Source organism: Biomphalaria glabrata, chromosome 14 (assembly GCF_947242115.1).
Source record: "Biomphalaria glabrata chromosome 14, xgBioGlab47.1, whole genome shotgun sequence".
Classification (NCBI taxonomy): Eukaryota; Metazoa; Mollusca; class Gastropoda; family Planorbidae; genus Biomphalaria; species Biomphalaria glabrata.
This window is the reverse complement of record NC_074724.1, coordinates 15,348,219-15,362,650: the sequence shown is the minus strand read 5'-3', so window position 1 is coordinate 15,362,650 and position 14,432 is coordinate 15,348,219. Positions and strand designations below refer to the sequence as shown.

The following is a 14,432-nucleotide window of genomic DNA, read 5'->3' as shown; positions in this document are numbered from 1 at the left end:
CTGTTAATAAAAAAAATGCAAAAATATGCTTAAGCCGTATAAGACATTTCTTATCATAAAATATAAATAAATTATTTGTCTAAATTTAACATGCAGCATGCTATTGAAGTGAATATCTTATTTCTATGGTACTGCTGCAATAACTAATGGTTATTTCTTAAGTGCCTTTATGTATAAAACTGTGGACATTATACTTACACGCCATTTCCCCCTGAAACAAAAAAAGGTATTTTCTTAAGCGTATAGTAGAAGAAACAGAACATTAGTTCAGATACTTTATAAACTTGGTTAATGACTTTTATTGTAATCTTACATTGTCTTACGCTACTGTCAATAAATGATTGATATTAAGTCTCACAATTCCATTGCAAAAAGGAATTATAAGCGTAAATTTAAACTATTAATGTTTAGAGTTCACTCGTACACAATCTAAATGAATCTTACTTCTACAACAAAAACAAATGATGGGAACTCCGAGAATAAAAGCCACAATGCCGAGCACAGGGAGAATGGTGAATGTTACGTCATCACTGCCGGACTCTTGAGCTTTCCCTTTAATTAGAAAGACAAGAAACAAACATTTCAACCAGATTAGCAAACGTGAAGTATGCTTTCGCAATTAAAAAAAAATTGTAACCAAAAAATACTGTTATTAAAATTAATAGTATTTGAACTTTTGTACAATTCCTTTTCTTAAAACAGACATTCATTTATTTCAGTTGTAGATATTATGCACAAAATAATATAATACATAACAATATTTTGTCATAAAATGAAACTATTTTCTCTTATCAAAAATTATTTCATTACGCTTACAAATATTTTAGCTTACCAGTTTGTAATACTTTTAATTGACATCTGTATGAGTGAACCAAGTTAGGTTGGTTGCATGCCTTGAATGTAAAGGTGAAGTCTCTTATGGCCCCTTCAGGTATCGTATATGTGACGCAGTCCTTGGCTTTGACTTGGGTCACGCCCATGTGATGTATGATAGCCTCACACGGAGACGCCATGTTTATACAGCACAAGGTTATTTCTGAAGTTTCTTTCTCCAGTTCAATACCCGAACATCCGTGTGTCAATGAGTGACTGTTGAGGGTTAATACCGCATTCTGCAAATCTGAAGAAAAAAAAAGAATTAGGAAAACAGAAGATACAACCAGGTCGGGATATTTGGAAATAGATTTGTTCATTAGGTTTTCATTTATATTTGTTTTGTAAAGTGTTTTATAGAATTGTCTCGATATATTGTAATAACGTGGTGGTACGTGTAGGTACCGCGTGTGTGTGTGTGTGTGTGTGTGTGTGTATGTGTGTGTGTGTGTGTGTGTGTGTGTGTGTGTGTGTGTGTGTGTAGTCAGCCGACAAAATTGCCTCAGGCTAGCGCTAGTTGAGCGGTCCGCAGCGAAGATTGACCAAGTTTCAAGAAACGTCTAAAGTGAACATTGCTCATGCCAGTCACGTTGGGTTTATTCATGTGATCAACAAGATTAGTTGAGTGACGTTCCGTCAGTTTATGGAAGGCATGCGGGGACTCTAAATAAAAAGCGGAGGTGTCACAATCAAGACAGTTCACTACAGTTCGGTTCACTACAGACGAATTGGTTCAGTGCGTTTCAGTGGTGTGGTTCTGTTTGGGGAATTACGACGTTTGGTGCGGAGTACTGTCAAGATACCTCGCAAGTACGAGACAACGTGTTGATCTGCGATCAAGTCCGACGCAACGAGCCCAAAGTGAGAAACCAGTCCGGATTAGTTGAACCCAGTGCAAGCTCGGAACAAGGCGGAGAGACCAGTAGAGTTTTATACACCCTTACATAATTTAATATGGCAGTACGGTTGTTAACGGTCAAACATTGGTACAGTCAGTGTTATGTGTTGCCAATTGTACAGTATTGACTGTGATTTATTGAGCATGAAGCTGTTACGTTATTTTGGAGTCTGAGTTGTTAACTTCTTTGAGTTGGTGCTGTCGTGTGTTGCAGTTGGCAAGCAGCTTGAATAGTTAGAATCGTTGCAATATTATGAAAAGAAAATGTTAATCCATGGTATTATAGAGTCCCAGATTTAGCTAATAGGCCTACGTGGCTCTTCTTAGCATTTTCAATAAACTAACCTTTTCCTGGGTAAATAATACGCAGGCAGTCACACAAACAAAAAGTCTACTTTGTTAGCGTAACGTTTAGAAATCATCATTAAATTCCTTTTTAATGAGGGCTTGAGAGGTTCAAATCCTCCATTGGATTTGGAAAAGCCCTGGTCAGAAACCCTGCTGTTTTCCGTAGGGCATACAGGTCGAGAATATTTGGTTTCCCAGACCTGTGCATGTTGTATAAACCAGTAGGCTACATTTTTAAAAAATCCCCCTTCGGACCTTGCGATCTAAAGGGCAGATGATGTAAAGGTCATCTATTTTTGTGGCCCACTGTTAACTAGAGTGCCAACACAACGAAAAACCGCCTTTCTTATTCCCCAACTAAAAAACGTCCCTTAAGATTAAAAAAAAAAGATTATCATTCACTGTAAGCACCTAGTCATCTGCAATGAGCACTTTTGTGCCATGGTCTACCTCGTTTTTTTGTAGTTGTTATTTTAATCGTAATTGCACCGTTACCTTTTAAATACATGATTAATTATTTAAACTAACTTAGTTCAAACCAATCAACTTAAAGTAGGCTATTAAATTATTGGTAATATTACAAATTAATCCACCCACGTCCGATTCGGTTAAATCTAAACCTATCACTAAACCTAACCTTAAACTTAACCTAACCCTAAACCTATATATAAACTTTTAATTTTTCCTAACCCTAATCTCTAAATCTAGATTTAAGGCTTAGATAGGCTAATACTTAAAACAAAAGTGTTCCTAAAACGAAATATAGTACAGTGTTATGTTTTTCTTGACTTTTTTTACACACGCCTCTTCCATTACAGAAAATTATTAAATGGAAGACTGTAAAAACTAAAAAAAATTTTTCACTAATAATTTGGGTGGTAGGTTTTTGAGCCTCATGGCTACCGTAAAAACACAAAAAGAGATGAATCAAACGCAGGCGTCATAATCTGTAATACTACCAAATTATTTATAGAAATAAATGAAAATAAAAAAATAATAAATGAGAAGAGAACACTTACTGTATATTTTGGGTAGTTTGACAAAGTTTCCTAACTGCGAGTTTTCATATGTAGACACGCGTATTACAACTTCCTTCTCGCTGAGCGAAACATCCGCTGACATATTCAGATACACGTGAAAGACATTAGCGCTGTCTGTTTTCTCACAGTAAAATGATTCTGTGTTTGGCCCGTGACCAAAGCAACTGTCCAAATCCACTATAGAAAGCTGAGCATGGTGTAAATAAAGTCTTTATCAAAACGCTATCTGACACAAACTGCAAAATAAAGCTTAGAGATGGTTAATTAGTGCAATCCCACAATCCCGTTATTGTAATTGTCCAATTAGCACCTTTTGCATTCCCTCTGTGAGCAACATTTATTCTCTAATTACACACTTTCCATCTTTTTATTTATCTCAGTTCACCCACCCTCTCATTGAATTAGTAGTTAATTATTAATTTCCAATCTCTCTTTTTAACCTATCCCGCTCCCATTTCACTAATTAATCTCTACCACCCCTCTCCTTTTAATCTCTGACTACAGCCAGCCCCCACCTTCTGTAATTTTATTTATTAATTTCTATCATTATCTTTATATGACCATCAAGCTTTATCATTTGCCCTATAGATCGCAAGATCTGAACAACTTTTTTCAACATTTTTTGTTTATTTAAAAACTATTATTGTTATTTTTTTTAAAGGGGTAGTTTACCTTGGATTTGTCTTTTTTTTAATGCCATTTGGCTTTTTTTTTTTTTTAAAGTCGCTCATTGATTTTACGTACAGGGTATTAAAATATGAAATTTTAACTCAGAAAATAAATTACAATTCGCCTGAAACAAATCCTTCTTGAAGATTGAGGTATTATAAAAGAAACAGGTTATATATTTAAAAATGGTTAAATAAAAACAACAACTCTACTTTAGAAATTAAAAGCCATGGTTATAATGGATAACATTAGAGAAACTGTATTTACACTTACATCATTGGGCTCTGTGTTCTCAGAGAGTTTCAACTGTAGTGATGCAACGGTTCCCAAGCCAGGAGCCGGGTCTTTAATATCAATTTTACCAGATAAAACCAAGCGATCAACTTTGGCCAACAAGCCATCCTGGCACTTGGTAATACAATCTGTTTGCCTAAGTGGATTTAACACAGCGGTGAATTCATTCGTTCTGCCTTAGAAAATAAAATAACACATGACGATGTAAAAAGTAAATTTTATTGTAATAACGCAATTATTGTAAGTGAATTTTAACATTTATGCTGTGTTTGTGTGAACTTCTGTGTGTTAGCGACGACATTGTTACGTTTCATCTACTAAAAATAACTTGAATGACGCGGATGAATACAAAATGGCAATTTAACCCAACTTGTCTTACCTTTATAGTAAGCGAATTGCAATGTTAAAAAGTATTTACACGTACAACAAATCTATCTTTATATATAATTCTCATCTTCCCACAGGAGTTTAAACAAGAAGTAAAGGAAAGATCACTCTCTTATTTCTGCGGATAGTCCACGAGAAAATACAAGAGTAGTATTCACACTACGGATGGCTGCCTGCGCGCTAGACTGTCGTTTAAAAATTTATCAAACCCTGCCCGCTCCCATCCCCCTTTGTTCTGTGGAAGGTTTGGATTAGGATGTAAACATCTTTAACACTGATGGAACATTCGAAACATTGTAAAACATTTTACAAACAAACATTTTACAAACACAAAACAGCACTTGGAACTAATCTAAGTAATCTACTATATATATATATATGTAAAAAGCAGTGCCGGGCTTAAACAGTTTACAAACAAACATTTTACAAACACTAAATAGCAAGGCCGAACTTACCCATTGTGAGGCCCTATTCGAAACGGATTTCGCGGTGCCAAGTTTGGGTAGGGAAGCGGATATAAGTGAAATGTAAGAGATTGTATTAGAAAATAAATTCGTCTATGCATTTATTCATTCTTTACTACGTACAGAATTACTATACGAGCCTTGCGTATAGCCAAGTCATACAGTATATCATAATAATTATGTTTCCTACATAGATCCCACTCAATAGCAAGAATTATCAAGTGTTTCAATCTATCTTTGAGAATTGTTGACCTCCTGGTAAATCGACATGAGGGCGAGGGAAATCTGTTTCAAGTTAAAAAATGGTTTAGTTTAATAATTTATAAACCTTGAACTAGCGCGGGTCCTATAAAAGTGCGGATCCTTTGAAAAAGGGGCCCACTGCGGTCGCATAGGTTGCAGTGGCCTAGGCCTAGGTTAATAGTTAACCATATTGTGTCTATCATTAAAAAAAAGAACAGTGAATATAATAAACAAAAGAAACTTAAATTTGCTTCATTAAAAATGTTAAAACAATCGCAATCTATTATTATAAACGTAAAATACCACTGACTGACTGATTCATTGATCAAGAAATATCTTAAACTGTCGTACGGATCCACATGACATTTAATACAAAAGTTCCATTTACCTCCTAGATGCTCATTAAGAACCGGATTAGAAATATTCACAACCTGACGACTTCTATTCGAAAAAAAAGCAATCTGTCTATCCAACCTTTGTAGTTATTTTCGGTATATTCACAAAAGACCGCCACCTTCATATAAAGCATTTTTAAAATATCACTTATTTGGTAATTTTAAAGCAATTTTTTTTCGTTTCCCCAAGCGCTTTATGAAGCGGTACTTTTCAAATCAAGTCAAAAGTCAATGAGCCCTGTTAAAAAAAATAAAAAGGGTTTCGAGAGCGAAAAAAGATAGAGAGAGAGTGACTGAGAAAAAAAGAGAGAGTGGGCCGTGAGATTTCCTAACAGTTACACTAATTCACAGGCTAAAAAATTAAGTTAGGTCGATCGTTAAAATGTGGCCTGTTTATTAAAATTATTGTCATAATAAATAATATAAAGCTTAGGAACTAATCAACGGGCGTAGCTGGTGTGTACTTCTAGTATTAATATATATCGTAAATAGATAATAAGAATGGTAAGCCTATAAATTACAAATACATTATTAGGTAGTTGCTACACAACTAAATGTAAATTATTTAATTTTACGACATCTGCAATTTTGTGTGTACAAAGACATTAGGTATGAGGAAGTAACATTATGTTCTTATTCAAAAACAAAATCATGTATACATAAAAATGGAAAAGCAAGAGTAACAGAAATCTCGCGGCGTTTTTAGACTTTTTCCTGACAGTTGCCTGGTTTGAATCTCTATGTCTATATAAATAAAAAGATAATTCAATTTTCCTTTTGTTTTTTAAACTCAGAAATGTGCCTTTATTAATAAGCTTAGTAACTTTCTAAAAATATTAATAAGCCACTAGCTTACAAATATGGAAAAGACAAGGATTGTGTTAAGGCTGTCCTTCTAAATTGTAAGACCAAAATAAAATAAATGTCTCCTTTCAAAATTCAATGTTTTTTTTTTATGTTTGGAAAGCTTCTTCTGATTCTGAAGATAATCACATCCTCGTCCAAACCTCCGGAAAGACGACCGGGGATGACAGCTGGTAGGTATTCAAACCAGGGACTTTCGAGACCACCGAACATCAGTCCAGAGCGCATAGCACAAGACCAGGCAGCCAATTGTATCAAAGCTAGCGTAATAATATCGCAGACAAATCCCATGTTTATACTATTAATAAATATTTATTATTTGACTAATATTAATTTGAAATTCTACTATTTCGCTTGACTACCCAAAGCACATCGTTGTGTCCTAAGAAAATCCTAAGAAAAAGACCATTACGACTTACTTAAATACACACATCCTACGCATAGTAAGCCCAATATGAGACTGAAATGACGGCATATAAGACTACACCTAAAATAGGGCCAGTCCATGATCTTCAATACGTGTAGGAAATGTCATATGTTACAATCTGTAAAACAAATGTTGAACCAAATGTTAAACTATTAAGACAAATTTACTTATCAATACTTAGATCAAACCTTCTAATGTTTATATTTCCATATATTCCATATCCCCGCCAACCCCAAGCAAGATAAGCATTGAACCAATGCAAAATACTTAGAATTTATAAAAGAAATATTAACAACTTACAGTGGATTTTTTTTTTACACTAAAATTTATTTACATTAATCTGCTTTTTCTTTACATAATCTCTCTAAGCAATTAAATTCAGTATAAGAGAAAACGAAGAGAGAACCGGCACTACATGAAGAAATGTGGTGGTAAAATAATGAAAACCCACAGTATGACGAACACAAAATTAATAGAGAAAATCAAAGAGATTTAATTTGAACACAAAATGGACAATGTCAAAGACGTCATATTCGTGAAATAAATAATATTAATAACTTTGTGTAAAATGTTTTACATCTTTCGGATATTCCTTCACGGGCGTAGCTAGGAATTTTCCATTGTTTGGGGGCCCGGTATACTTGACCTCTTTGAGGCTTCTTTATATGTATTAATATTTAATTTTTAATTAACCCCCCCCACACACACATTTGGCCGCCCCTCAAGTGGGGGCCCGGTGAGATTTAAAAATTTTCCCCCTCCTCCCCTCACCCTAGCTACGCCACTGTGTTCATTCAAGGTTGAAGATTATGTACATTCCAGCTCAAACCTCATGCAAGAAGAGGATATGTCAGCGGGCAGGGAATGAACCAAGGATCATCGAGACGACCGAACCACAGTCCAGAGCGTATATCGCACGACCAGGAGGCCAGGGTACATTTGTAAACATAGAAATACTTTGTCTTACACGAGAAACAAAAGAGTAAAGACACTTGATTCCTTAGTGCTGAACGGTGCTCACGGCTTATAATAGGCTTTAATCAAATACATCGCGTATCAATACTTTCTTATTCTGTACACCGGTAACACTAAGACTAAGACTAAGACTAACACTGAGACTAAGACTAAGACTGCTTTATTGATCCTTACGGAAATTTGTTGTGATTACAAGGACTCGTTTCTCATATAAAGACAACACAACAGAAACATACACATAAATACAACAGACAACATGAAGAGTTCATTCAGCGACTACACACAGGTATCTTGGTGCATTTCATGTTCCCTGATCAATGAATGGCGGTGATAGAGTCTGACCGAGTGAGGCACGAACGAGTTTTTGTACCGCTTCGTTCTTGTTTTGATTGACAGCAGTCGCCCACTTCACGACGACCTGACGTAGTTCTGATGGAGCGGGTGGCCGTTGTCTTCCATGATTTTTTTTCGAATTTTCTTATGCACTTTTGTTCAAAAAGTTCCTTTAAATGTGGTAATGTTGTGAGTGTAATTTTTGATGCTTTTTTAATGATGTTTTCTAGACGTCGCAACAGGTTAAATGAAGCGTTGCCTTGCCAACAAGTTATTCCGTATGTTAGCAGATTTTGTATAGTCGCGCGTAAAAAGTCTCAAGGATCTTCTTGTTTAGTTTAAAGCTATTGAGTTTGTATAGAAAAAAGAGTCGCTGGGCTGTTTTTTTTGTCAGAATAAAAATAATTTCGTTTGTTGGCGAATTTCTCATCATCAGCCACTGAAATTTGTTCTCGTTTTGAGGCGCAGCCTGTTATTTTCTTTAATCCTTCCCAGCATGCTTTTGAGTTGTTATTTCCAAAAAAATTCTCAATTTTTTCTTTGTATGTTTTTTTCCCTTCAATTATTGCTTTCCTCAGTTTATTTTTAGCATTTATAAACTCTTCGTTGCTAGCCTTATACTTTATTTTCTTTTCAGTAATAAGATGTTTGATTTTTTGGGTCATCCAGGGCTTGTTTCCATAGACTTATATTGTTTTTGTTGGAATTGTTAACTCCTCGCAGAATAAAAAATACGAGTTCGCAGTTTCTGTTAGTTCGTTTATGTCTGGACAGTTCTCAATAAAGATTTCCCAGTTAGTTTTCTCAATGCCTCCTTGCAGTTCTTCTACAGCCTCTTCAGACCACATCTTGACCGTTTTTTTAACTCTCTTTGTAGTTTTAAGAGTAGGTTTGTAATTTGGTATAAGAAGGAGTACTACATGGTTAGAATCTCCAAGTGGGAACAAACTTTTACATTTGTAAGCCTGCTTAATGTTTACGTAGCATTTGTCGAGTGTTCTACCCTGCCTTGTGGGGAGGGAGACGTACTGGCAATAGTTTGACAGTGTGTGTTGTCAATATTCAGGTTGTTGAAATCTCCAGTTACTATACAAACAGAATCTGGGTGTTTTGATTCTACATTGTGAAGCACATCAAAAATTACGTCCGACGCAATCACTGTGTCAGCCGTCGGTGGTATGTACACAACAATAACACATACCTGTGTGAATTCTCTAGGCAAGTAGTAAGGCCTAAGTGTGACACACATAAGTTCAATGTTAGGGTCACAAATTGTATTCCTGATGTTCACATTATTGGCGTTGCAGTATTTCTTGTTTAAATCATTTACAGCTTTGACGCCATGTATGAAAAACTCTAATAATAGTATATCATACAAAGCAGCCTGAGGATATATTATTTTATTGTAATATCTTTTAAGGGAACGCGGTGGCTGAGTGGTTAAGAATTTGACTTCCAATCCTGGGGTCATGATTTCGAATCTCGGTGAAAACTATGATTTTGAATCTCTAATAAAAAGGCCTATTTGACTTAAGTTGGAGAAAGTAAAAGCGGGCCTCATGAAACCCTGCTCATTGGCCAAAGAAACAGATGACCATAACATCATCTGCACTATAGATCGCAAGGTCTGAAAGGGACATTTTACGTTTCTTTACTTTAATATCTTTTAAACAAAATTAATATAGAAAATAAATTACCTGAATATTTAATTCCAATTTAAAATAACATAAGTTCTTTGACATTGAAAAACTCGGAAGCTCGTAAAAGTTTACATTTATACATTTAATATGCTTGACTTATATCACACAAAGTTCCATAGCTAGTTAGTTTTTCTTTGTATTTATTAAATAATAACTGTACATTTGTCAAAAGTCATTTTTTTAAAAATATTTTAAGTGGCTTCTCTTTGTACTTTTACTGACAAGAAAAAAATTGTAAAAATGTTTAGTGATTACAAAACACAAACTTTATCTCTTCGAATGTAATCTGTTTAATTCTTTCTTTTAACTATTTGATTTTGAGTAGTATTAAAGAGTGACATAAAACACTAAACCTTGATATTGTCATTTTCACTTGAAAACGCAAAGGATAAAGAAGTTATAATATATTAATTGAAACTATTAGGATATACGAAATTAGAACAGAAATAAGAAAAAAGGGCCCAGGCCATAAAAATATCCCTTTCAACGTAATAGATGCTCATATAATTCTTTGGTCGAACCCCCCCCCCCCCCCCCATCCTTATTTTGTTTGAACTTTAATACAATCTCAACAACCCCCTTTTTGGCAAGTGTATTCTTATATATGTTACGTTTAATTTAGTTGAAAGGCTATCTGATGTTTCAAACACCATCATTAATATTTAAACTAGTGATTAAAATCATTCTAATATTAAAGTTATAAATTCCGTTTAATTTTTTTATGTACCTCGAATAACTAAAATGTGCGAAAAACGCTATGTATATATTTTAACTTTTGACCTTGAGATATAAAATCTGATGCTTTACTAACTGAGCTATCCGAGTGTTTTTGATATCATAGTATATTACGTACAAAACAAATCGTATGTATAATTTCAAAATGTCTGCTTTTTAGAAAAACTTATTGGGTCGAAGTCGTGAACAAAAAATCGTATATGGCAGGTCTAGTGGTCCTACATTTAAGGTAGGAGATGAAAGGTTACTAATTTTTTTTCTTCCTCGGCAAATGGGAGAATTAGAAATAGGCGAGTTAGTTAATCAATAAGGGCCCTTATGAATAAAATATAAATAAAGATAGTTATTATGATATAAAATTTAAAATTGTATTTTTTTTAAATTTCCTTTATAAATATATATCACAGTTATTATTATAATTAGTATCTTCTATTATTTATAAAAAAATAATATGTGTTTTCTTTTAAAGCAAAACAGAGGCAACACATTGAGTAGGTCTTAATATCTTCTTATCTTATATAATACAGACATTACTTCAAAAAAGAAGATGATTATGTCCTACGCTTCATGCATTTAGTCATGCATATTAACCAATGACTTAAATTCTGCCAAGTCACTGGTTTTCTGGCTAGCTCAGGCAACCAATTCCATGCTCTAATAGTACTAAAGAAGAAGGAGCATTTGTACAAATTTGTCCTAGCATATGGGACGAGGAATGTGCCTTTATTAAATTTTGTTTTTGCATTTGAAGATTATGGTTCAGTGTTTTATGTATAATTGCTACTTTACTTTTGAGTCTTCTGTCCTGAAGACTTTCTAAATTTAGTGATTTTACTAAAGGTGTTACTCTAGTCAAATGTGAATATTCGTTTGTTATGAATCTCACTGCTCTATTTTGTGTTTGTTCCAGTTTCTTAATGTTTTCTTGAGTTGAGGGGTCCCAAACAGAGGATGCATATTCTATTATTGGCCTAGCCAAGGTTAAATAACATTTTAGTTTTATGTTCTTATTTGATTTATAGAAATTTCTTTTAATAAATCCTAATGTTTTGTTTGATTTTTTTTATAGTTTCATCAATATGTGGATTCCATGACAGTTTTTCATTTATTAGTCTGTGTTATTGGTTTGCCATGAATAAGATAAGTGGAATTAATTTGTTTTAGTTTTTTTGTTACTCTTAACAACTGACATTTTTCTGGGTGGAAAGACATGCTCCAATTTGATTCCCATTTCTGTAATTCATCTAATTCTCTTTGTAAAATATCTGTGTCTTGTGTTGTTTTTATTGTTCTATATATTATGCAATCATCTGCAAATAATCTGACTTTTGTTCCTGAAGTAATGCAATTTGGTAAATCATTTATGTAAATTAAAAATAGTAGTGGACCCAAGACTGTTCCTTGAGGTACTGTTATCGGTGTTGATTTAGAGCCATTTATTATTACAGTTTGTTCTCTCCCTATCAGAAAATCTTTAATCCACTGATGCAGTGGACCATTAATGCCGAAATATTTTAAGCAAACTATGGTGGTGAACTTTGTCAAAAGCCTTAATATCACCGGCCCAGTTATAGCTCTTCGTAACCATGGAGACAATCAGTATGTAGATCAAGTCAAATGTTAATATCTTTTTATTCAACACTCTCTAGTAATATCACCAAACTAAAATGCCCCACTCAAGAGATATTTTATAAGGTTTCTTATCAGCTGGCGACATTTAAGAAATGTAACATTTTTCAAGGGCCAAGAACAAAATGTTTGAAAATAATAACAAAAAAGGCTCAGTACCTACATCTAAATGCAACATAGCTAAAAATCGTTCTTACAACTAGACATTGTTAAGTCATTGTTTGTTTCGCTTCCCATACTTCTTCTTTCTCAATTAGAAATCAGAAATATACTAAGAGAAATAGACTAAGAGAAATAGACTAAGAGAAATAGACTAAGAGAAATAGACTAAGACTGTATTTTATGTGTTTAAAAGTTTTAAATATAATACATCTACCGAACATAGGAATTATTGATATCAATGTCTAACTTACCTACTGTAGCTAACGACAGTTCCAAATGGATCGATAATGCTTCCCACAAATAGATACATCATTACGGGCAAATCCCATTTTGCTTTTCTTTTTTACAGAAAATATTTTTAGTGACACTCTGCAAAGTAAAAAGCCGCTATTAGTTTTGCGTAGTTTGTCTGTACGTCGGTCATGTTGAGATGTATAAATAAAATAAATAGAAAAACTTGTAATAACCGATTTTACCATATTTGGAAGACTGATAATATTAACATGCAACGGTTGGTTTTGATTTTCTATGATATTATTATTGAAAACAGTTAAGCGTTTGTCATTTCATAAAAGTACAACAGTTACAAACAATAAGACATTATTTAAGACATTGACAACATAGTTAATTGTAAGGAAGGCATAGTATAAAAAAAATTACTATTTAATATAGGCTTTCATGTTTGGAATTAGTCTAAATATTTAATAATGTTGCCTTCATTTAAATAAATAAATAAATAAATAATTTCGACTTTTTAAAATTTGCTAATTACCCTCTATGTGGGTTTGAGCTACCAGAAACTCTCCCACCTAACGACGACATTCTCATATTGTTTTGATTTACTGCGAATATTGAGCAAATGTTTCCTCGACTTCTTGTTGTAAACTTGCTCTACCTGCCTTTATGGTATAATAAGGATGGGGTCGACACAGAGGCGTTGTGAAGGTGGGTGGGAAGTGATGGGGCACAATGCCCAGGGCGCCACACTCGGAGGGGGGGGGTAAACACGTAGAAAAGCGCCAAAATATAAAAATTATTGTAGATATTTTAGTTAGGTAATTCATTCTAATGTTAATGTTATTGTTAAATGCTTTTTATTTATAAGCCTATATTTCTTTTGATGTTCATGAAAAATGGTGTGTGTGTGGGGGGGGGATTGATAATAAAGTTACTCGCCCTGGGCGCACTTTTCGCTACACTACGCAGTATTATGAGACAGTGTAGTTACATTTACCCCCTCCCCACTTATTTCGCTTTCAGTATACGTCAAAGCCCCACTGTTCAATGCAAAATAGCAAATTTAAAGAACAATCATTTTATAGTTTGTTCATTTTTTTTTGTGTCAGTCTTAATTTAATAAATAAAGCATCTCTAAACAGATCTACTTATATTTATCATTCCTTCAAATTCTTTAATGAGATTTATTTCTCTTGATATCATGTATTTTTAATGAAACAATAATAAATAAATAATAAAAATAAATTAAAAGTCAATTTTCAAAGCCACACGCAATGACTTTTTTAAAAGTGTGCTATTTATTTGTATTTATTTTTCTCAACTGCTGGTACGTATTTGGTTTATCAAGATTTATGTATTAATTGAATGTGATATTTCATAAAGATTATTAACGCCGTCTGAAATAATGAAATTACAAAATCAATCTATTCTTTAGCATGTAAAATAATAACAACATATTGAAATCAATCTGTTCTTTAGCATTTGAAATAATAATGAAATCCGTTGAGCATGTGTGGAATATTGAAACAATGAAACCAGTCCACTATTTAGCATGTAAAATAATATCGAATACCGAAACTTCAATAATGGAATGGAGATATTGATTGTTTATATCACAAAAAAAAAAAAAAACTTGTATCATAATGTGCAATAAAAGAATAATAATAATAACAAGGTTACAAAGAGAGTTTGTGTGGACACACAAACTTAAAATCGGCCCCCGAAGTGGTCCACCTAAAGACAGACGGACAGATCTAGA

The 14,432-nt window shown here is 33.6% G+C and overlaps 1 protein-coding gene across 2 annotated transcripts; it reads right to left on the bottom strand.

The window, feature by feature from the left end:
• Positions 1 to 385: 385 nt before the first annotated feature.
• Positions 386 to 12,770, bottom strand: LOC106064859 (uncharacterized). Of its 2 annotated transcripts, none has more exons than XM_056011358.1 (6): positions 12,688 to 12,770; positions 6,895 to 7,020; positions 4,102 to 4,298; positions 3,139 to 3,346; positions 833 to 1,120; positions 386 to 552 (listed from the first exon to the last, which is right to left on the bottom strand). In XM_056011358.1, exons 2-6 carry the CDS (start codon positions 6,980 to 6,982, stop codon positions 401 to 403), a joined length of 933 nt encoding a protein of 310 aa, XP_055867333.1. In that variant the 5' UTR covers positions 6,983 to 7,020; positions 12,688 to 12,770; the 3' UTR covers positions 386 to 400. The 2 variants fall into 2 exon arrangements, with proteins under 2 accessions (XP_055867333.1, XP_055867335.1); XM_056011360.1 differs by having other exon boundaries at positions 12,692 to 12,759.
• Positions 12,771 to 14,432: the final 1,662 nt, after the last annotated feature.

Excerpts from the sequence above, each read along its gene's own strand:
- LOC106064859 (XM_056011358.1), bottom strand. The coding sequence starts at position 6,982 with ATGGACTGGCCCTATTTTAGGTGTAGTCTTATATGCCGTCATTTCAGT. Across the intron at positions 3,347-4,101 it reads AGAACACAGAGCCCAATGAT|CTTTCTATAGTGGATTTGGA; the intron begins GTAAGTGTAAAT and ends CACCATGCTCAG. Across the intron at positions 1,121-3,138 it reads CAAACTACCCAAAATATACA|ATTTGCAGAATGCGGTATTA; the intron begins GTAAGTGTTCTC and ends TTTTTTCTTCAG.